At 42.0% G+C, this 8,058-nt stretch overlaps 1 protein-coding gene across 1 annotated transcript; it reads right to left on the bottom strand.

Moving 5' to 3' along the window:
* Positions 3,445-8,058, bottom strand: LOC104786260 (probable leucine-rich repeat receptor-like protein kinase At2g33170). The gene is made up of 4 exons (XM_010511619.2): positions 7,469-8,058; positions 7,303-7,380; positions 4,036-7,065; positions 3,445-3,964 (listed from the first exon to the last, which is right to left on the bottom strand). The coding sequence occupies exons 3-4, from the start codon at positions 7,031-7,033 to the stop codon at positions 3,582-3,584; spliced, it is 3,381 nt and encodes a 1,126-aa protein (XP_010509921.1). The 5' UTR covers positions 7,034-7,065; positions 7,303-7,380; positions 7,469-8,058; the 3' UTR covers positions 3,445-3,581.

Below are 8,058 nucleotides of genomic sequence, written 5' to 3'. Positions count from 1 at the left end.
AACTTTTGAGATCGTTAACAAAGGGTTTAATAGGTGCGATTTTTAAAAGATGGGGGTACGACGAAGAAACACGATTATTGGAAAAATAAAACTTGCAACTGTTGGGATCATTAATAATTTTAAACCATTAGATGAGATAATAGAAACAGTCTCACCTGTTTGATTAAAGTTGACCTCCAAAAGTGGGTTTGCTATTATATATAGATTAGTAATATGTATTTTCCGTTTTAATGAAAAACAAACCTTGTAAATTAAACAATTATTTTTTTTTTAATTTTTTTTTTTGACAACAAAGAACAAGATTGGCTCAGATAAGCCAATTTGTTGGAATATTATTTACAAAGGTAGCTAGATGCGGTAATGTGCGAACGCGTTGCGCAAGATTGTCCGCTTTACCATTCTGAAAGCGAGGGACGTAGACCAAAGAAAAAGAAGCGAACTCCTCCTTATTTGTCTGTATGTCCTCCAAATAAGGCAGAAAGGCTGGCCACTCGGAAGACGAAGACACCATCTTCACTAAGTCGGAGCAGTCGGTAAGAAAAACAACAGATTGATTGTCCGCTCCAATCATACAACGCATAGCCCAAACAAGGGCCTGGATCTCGGCATGAAGAGGAGAAAGGCTACGACGATGATTGGCGGCACCCATAGTTGGGGATTCACCCCAAGGCGATGTACAAAACCATCCTCTACCCGCAAAGCAATCTGTTGCTTTCCAAGAGCCATCTACAAAACAAATATAACTGGATAGGGATCTTGGGACCCCTGATCCCCCCGTTCCCGTTGCCCTGAAGTAGCGGGAGCATCCAGAACTGATACCAGTTCATCCACTTGAGCTAAAGCCCATGCTCGCGCCTCATCTTCCGCTAACCACAAAATGGCTAGGGGATTAGAATCCAGATTACCAAAGAGTTTATCATTACGCGTTTTCCATATATACCACAAGATCCAAGGGAAACATTCATAGTTCGGTATTTTGGTGAAACGCCAAAAAAGATAATCCATATTTGTGAAAACAGACCCCGAAGGGAAAAATTATGGAGCTGTCGGGAAAGCCGACAAAGCCCAAACTTGTCTAGCCGGCGGGCATTCAAAAAGAGTATGATTAATCGTCTCCTCCTGAATTCCACAAAGACCACACATAGCATCACAACTCAAACCACATTTGCGAAGGTTTGCCGTAACAGCTACCCAACCGGAAAGCACTTGCCACATGAAGTGACGTAGCTTTGGTGGACATCTGATTTTCCATACAAAAGCCTGAAGAGGTACGATATCTGGTCCAAATACCTTCGATTCAGAGGGAATCGTTGTATCTGAGCGAATAGTATGATATCCTGACTTTACCGAATATTTACCACACTTAGTAAAATGCCAGCCCAAGAGATCCAGAGAATCCGGTTGTCGCAACGGCAAGGCAGAAATTATAGCAACATCTTTCGGAACAAAAGTTGCCGTAAGTTGAGCCATATCCCAGGAGTTAGAGCTCCTGTCAATAAAATTTGTAACTCGAAGCAAAGGGTCCGAAGGTGTCCCTGTGCATAGTACTAGTCTCGGGGATTGAGCAGGGATCCAGGGGTCCGTCCATACCGAGATGGAGGCGCCAGATCCTACCTGTTTAATGAGTCATTTATTAACCAGAGAGCGAGCATAAATCATACTCCACCACCCATAGGAGGGGGAGTAAGATTTAATTGGATCCAAAGGATCTGAATGACGATAGTAACGTCCTTTAAAAACCTGTGCAAATAGTGAATCCGGTACTGTGATCAACCGCCAAAGCTGTTTTGCCAGCAAGGCAGTGTTATAATCATCTAAACATCGAAAACCCAAACCTCCTGCGTCTTTACCATGGCAAAGTTTGTCCCACGCCACCCAGTGTAGCCCTCGTGATTGTCCAGATGAACTCCACCAAAAATTGGAAATTGCACTAGTCAATTTCCTCGTAACCGTCTTAGGCAGCCGAAAGCAGGACATAACGAAAGTAGGAACCGCCGTGGCAACAGACTTGACCATTACCTCTTTTCCGCCTTTGGACAAAAGTCTAGCCAGCCACCCACTGGCCCTAGCTTGCAACCTATCTTGTACAAAGGAAAAGATTTTCGTCTTCGCACCGCCCAGACTTTCCGGAATACCTAAGTAAGATCCCATACCACCCAAATTTGTAATTCCTAGGACCCTTTTCAGCTCCTCCTGACGATCGTTGTCCACCGTATGCCCAAACTGGACCGAGGACTTTTGAAAATTAATTTGTTGGCCCGAGACCCTTTCATACTCCTTTAGGATTCCTAGGACCACCTCACATTGCTCCTTCGTAGCCCGGCAGAAGAAAAGACTGTCATCCGCAAATAACAGATGGGATATGGCAGGACTAGCAGTCGAAACCTTAATCCCAGTAATAAGTTTTAGCCGCTCTACCTTACGGAAATGAGCGATAAGCATCTCTGTGCAAAGAATAAAAAGGTAGGGCGACAAAGGATCCCCCTGACACAGCCTCCGACAAGGAGTAATGGAGCCATGAGCCTGGCCATTAATCAGAACCTTGTACTGAACTGATGTTACACAATACATAATCCAGGATATCCATTTATCGCAGAAACCGAATTGCCTGAGCAGATGTTCGACGAAAGACCACTCCACTCGGTCATATGCCTTACTTATATCCGTCTTAATTGCCATAACCTTCCTTTGCAAGAATGATTGGTTCGTAAACCGTGGAACATTTCCTGAGCGATCAATATGTTATCTGAAATTAAACGGCCTTCAACAAATGCGGATTGTGTTTCCGAAATAAGGGATGGTAAGATAGTGCGAAGCCGCTGGCACAAAACCTTAGATATAACTTTGTAACCAACATTACAAAGACTAATGGGCCGTAACTCCGTCATCCTCGTCGGTTTTTCCACCTTGGGAATCAAACATATATTTGTCATATTTAGTCTGTCATCAAAATCTCCGTCCCTCATGAAAGAATTGACCATCAGAACTAGATCAGATTTAACCGTAGCCCAGGCCTTCTGATAAAAGAGGGCCGTCATACCATCCGGTCCCGAGACCTTATCAGGGTGCATCATAAAAACCGCTTGTTTGACTTCCTGTTCGGTGACCTCGCGGGTCAAGAAATCATTTGTCTCTGTTGTGATAGCTGGGGAAACCTCATCTAACATCTCCTGAATATCCGACGGATCCGATGAAGTAAATAAATCTTGAAAATAAGAGACCGCAATATTTTGAATACCACTCTCCTCTGTCGTCCAAACTCCATGCTGGTCATGAAGACCGATTATACGAGATAATGTAAATTCACCAATTATTATAATTATTTTTATTTTATTTTCATGGTGGATTTCACGAGATATTAAACTCTTATAATATATCAATAGATATTAAAATTTGAATCCTCCATTTTTTATATCATTTTGTGTTACTAAGAACAAGATTTTATCGTAGAATGATTTATATATGTATGCTCTTTTCCTCAGATGATCTCTTTCTTTCTATGATGACTATACAAATCATATTAATTCTATACACAACCAATTTCGCTAAAAATAATAAGTAACTTAAGAAAAAGACTCTTTTCACGGCGGCGCAGGTGGAGGTAAGTCGCCGCACGTGGTGGACACGATTACTTTTCCGGCACGTTCTCCAGACTCTATAAGCATCAACACTACTTCTCTCATCGTCGGCCGATCCGAAGGCGAAGATTTGGTACAGAGGACTGCAATCTTCGTCACTGTGATCATGTGATTGAGAATCACATCGTCCTCTACCTTTGTTAGATAAGGATCGAGTATTTCAGATGTTAACGAATGATCTCTGATATGGTTTCTTGTCCACGTAGCAAGATCTCCACCTTGCTCCAGCGGCTGAACCGGAGCTTTTCCGGTTAACAATTCAAGAAGAACAACTCCGAAGCTGTAGATGTCGCATTTCTCTGTTACTTTCATAGTGTATGCATACTCTGCAAACAAACAAAACGGTAAGTTTAAGTTCGGTAAACTCAGTATGTAGCGGCGGTTTTTTTAAACATACCAGGGGCGATGTAACCGTAAGATCCAGCGACGGCTGAGACGGATTTAGACTGTGGCATGTCAATGACTTTAGCCAACCCGAAATCTCCAACATGAGCTTCGAAATTCTCATCGAGGAGAATGTTATTAGACTTGATGTCGCGGTGAATGATTCTTGGTTTACAATCATGATGCAAGTAAGCAAGACCTTCTGCTGCACCGAGTGCAATAGCAAAACGAGTAGGCCAATCCATGCTATGCGATTTCCCGCCGTGAAGCAACTCGCCGAGGCTTCCCCTAGACATGTATTCGTAGAGCAAGAGGTTCGAGTTTGATCCTTGATGGTAACAGAAACTGAAGAGCCTGACGATGTTTCTGTGACGGATTTTGCCTAGCGTTAGAATCTCGGCGCGAAAACTGTTATCCGTATTGTTGTTGTTGTTGCCTTCTCTGTTGGATTCGAGTTTTTTAACTGCTATGGTTTTACCTGAAGGCATAACCGCTTTGTAAACCGTTCCACAGGCGCCTTTACCGATGATGTAGCTATCATGGAAGCCTTTGGTTGCTTCCAAAATGTCTTTGACGGTAAATCGTTCTTTCGGGACAAAGTAAATGTCGGATTCTTGAAAAAAGGGTTCCTTGTCGTGCACATAAGGAGCCGTTTCCACAGGAAATCGTAGGAAATGAACAACAATAACTATGAGTAGAAGAGAGATACCGCCTATGACTGAAGACACGATGATGATGATTCTCCCCCGGCGAGAAGAACCAGCTTTTAGAGATGTAAGGTTAGGCCAAGAGGACTGGTTACGGTCACAGCTTCTCAAATGGCCGCCACAGAGTCCTTTGTTTCCGAGAAAACTGGTCAGAGTCATGTTTTGAAAGAGCTGCGAATGCGGAATTGGTCCGGTGAAGTTGTTGTAGGAAAAGTTGCAGCCGAGTAAACTGGACAAGTTCTCAAATGTGGTAGGGATTTCGCCGCTCAGATGGTTGTTGTTCAGAGAAAGGTACATTAGCAGATAAAGATTTCCGAGCTCCGGAGGGATGTCACCACTGAAATTATTGTAGCTCAGATTCATTGCAATCTGCAGACTTGAGAGTAAACCGAGTTGAGGCGGTATAGTCCCTGAAAACAAGTTTCCTCCCATCTGTAGCTCAGTTAGATGCGTCAGGTTTCCAATGGTAAACGGTATGTTGCCAGAGAATCTATTTTCTGAGAGTCTGAGGATCTCAAGCTGATGAAGGCTCCCAAGCTCACAAGGTAAAGAACCAATGAAACTGTTCCGGCTCAAGTCGAGTCGTTGAAGCATTTTGCAGTTGGCTATTTCAGAGGGGATCGGTCCGGTGAGAGAGTTTTTGGAAACGTTAAATGTTACCAGGTTGGAGAGTTTACCAATTTCTTTAGGCAGATTTGAGGAAAACTGATTAGCTGCAAGATGAAGTCTTTGCAGCTTCTGGCAAGTGCCTATTTCAGGAGGTACAGGTCCACTAAAACGGTTTTGATCCAACTCTATAGCAGAAAGGTTGACAAGCTTGCATAACTCGGTCGGGAACTGACCAGTGAGTCGGTTTCCAACAACACGAAGCTGCAGCAGCGACTTGCATCTCAACACACCTGGTGGAATGTTTCCAAATATCCTGTTAGACCCGAGATTCAACAGAATGAGATTAGACTGTTGACAGATGAAAGGCGGTATTTTCCCTGAAAGTTGGTTCTCTGAGAAGTCAACAACCCATAGAGGACTATATAAACCAAGACCTTGAGGGATTACACCGCTGAGGGAGTTGTGGAAAAGCTGAAGTTGGCGCATAGACGTAAGATTCTGGAAACCAGGTGGAATAGGACCGGTTAAAGAATTGATGGAGAGATCAAGTTTCGCTAAATTCTTCAGCCTACTGAGCTCATTTGGTATGATTCCAGTTAACTTGTTCTGAAACAAATACAATAGCCTCAACTCACTGATCTTGCTCAGCTCAACTGGAATCTCACCGGTCAACATATTCTCCGAGAAATCTATTTCCATTACATTGGAAAGATTTCCTAGCTCCTTTGGGATTGTCCCATTCAACTGGTTTTGGTACAGATAGAGCTTCTTCAAGGACTTCATGTTACCAATCTCTGATGGTATAGGTCCAACCAATGAGTTACCGTATAAAGCCAGAATCTCAAGACGTGTTAACTGTCCAATCTCTTTAGGAATTGACCCTGAAAACTTGTTCTGCCACAGTATCACCTCCTGAAGTTTAACTAGCATCCCGATCTCTTTAGGAAGCTCTCCAGAAATGAGATTCTGCGCAAGACCGAGCAACTTCAGGTTAATGCATTTACCGATTTCCGCAGGTATGTTCCCAGAGAAATCGTTCTGTCCCGCTCGAAATGTCGTCAAGTTGATGAGGTTTCCTATAGATCGAGGTAAGGGACCTGACAAGTTGTTGGTATAAGCCACAAGCTCTTCCAAGTTGTATAAATCACCAACTTCTTCAGGCAAAGGACCCGAAAGCTTGTTATTGCATATGTTGAAGCTTCTCAGTTGCGATAACTTCCGAATCTCAACCGGTATAGAACCACCGAACTGGTTGTTATTCAAAAACATAACCTCCAGCTTCGAACAGTTTCCAATCTCCCGAGGAATATCTCCAGTTAACCCGTTATAGGCGAGATTAAGATAGACCAAGTTTACTAAACCGCCAATGCTGGGGCTTAATATCCCAGAGAGATTCATAGAACTCAAATCAAGAGACGTCACCACCAGATTACTATTACTACTACTACCCTGTGAGCTGCAGTTAACACCTATCCAACTACACGGCGTCTCATCAATGTTGTTCCAATTGTGCAAACGGTTCAACGGATCTTGAAATCCTCTGTTCTTCAACTCCAAGAGAAACTGACCATCGCTGTTTAAACTCTCTGAAGTCCAAACCAATAGTGTCAAGAGAAACAAAACTCCAACTAACATAGAATTTGATTCTGTCTTAAACTCAGAGATCCACCAACCCATTGATCCTCTCAACCTCATTCTTGTGTTTATAATATAGTAATCCTCAACACCTGCAGTTACAGAGATTCACATTTCTTACACACCAAAGCGAAAAAAGAAATCAAAGACGCTATAATGCAAAAACTCAAAGCTTTTTGAGCAACAAGGACTTAAAACCCTAGCCATAGATCTATGATTGGTTATGAACATAGATCTGAAGAAAGTACCAATACGTTTGAAAGTATTCAAATTTACCAGCTCAAAAAACCAAAACTTTCAGTAAATTTAAACGAATACGAGAAGCATACCAATGTGAATCCATAGACAAAACCACCAAGCAGAAGCAGGAGGTCCAAAACCGGTAGAACGTTCTCCACAGTTTAAAGCTGCGAGAAACAAAGATGGAACCTTTACGAGCCTTCCAAAAACAATCAGCAAATGATAGTGATTGTCAAAGCTTTTAAGATTTCTTACTTTGTGCACTTGGAGAGAACAAAATGAGAGTATCACAAAAACTTTCTCTTTTCGATTCCTCAAACAGAATGAAATAAAAAATTATACTGTTCAGGGATCAAGAAAGATCATAACTTTGATCTGGATTGGAATCAAGCAGAATCAGGAACCCAAAAGGTTTTTTAAAAAAGGGAACTTTAAAACATCCACACACAACAATCCCGAGAATTTAAAAAAGGGGAGAAACTCAGAAAAGGAAAGAAAAAGTGAAGAGAAAGAGAGAGAGAGATAGTGAAGAGAATCAATTTAGTGTACACTCCAATAAGGATTTGATTTTGAGTATGGGAAAAAGGATAAGTAAGGTTTTTTTTTTTTTGCTTTGGTTTGAAGTTCTAATGGCCGACAAGGCATGCCTTCTCTCTCTACTGTGTGTGGGTTTCTCTTTCTTTATAGTGAGATGAAGCTTTGTGTGGTTATTTTTCATCTTTTTTTTCTTTCTTTTTTGGTTTTGGCCATTTTCTTCAGTGCCAAGAACATCAATTTTCTAATTGAAAAGGAAGTTGTGGAAGAAAAAAGGTAGAAGAAAGTGGCAAACTACTTTTTTTTTTTAG

Source organism: Camelina sativa, chromosome 5 (assembly GCF_000633955.1).
Source record: "Camelina sativa cultivar DH55 chromosome 5, Cs, whole genome shotgun sequence".
Lineage (NCBI taxonomy): Eukaryota > Viridiplantae > Streptophyta > Magnoliopsida > Brassicales > Brassicaceae > Camelina > Camelina sativa.
The sequence above is the reverse complement of the archived record's forward strand: the minus strand, read 5'-3'. Positions and strand labels throughout refer to the sequence as shown.

Bases quoted from the DNA above. Each gene is read 5' to 3' on its own strand.
- LOC104786260 (XM_010511619.2), bottom strand. From the start codon at position 7,033: ATGAGGTTGAGAGGATCAATGGGTTGGTGGATCTCTGAGTTTAAGACA. The intron at 3,965-4,035 runs GTATGTTTAAAA...GTTTGTTTGCAG, and splicing joins TTACGGTTACATCGCCCCTG to AGTATGCATACACTATGAAA.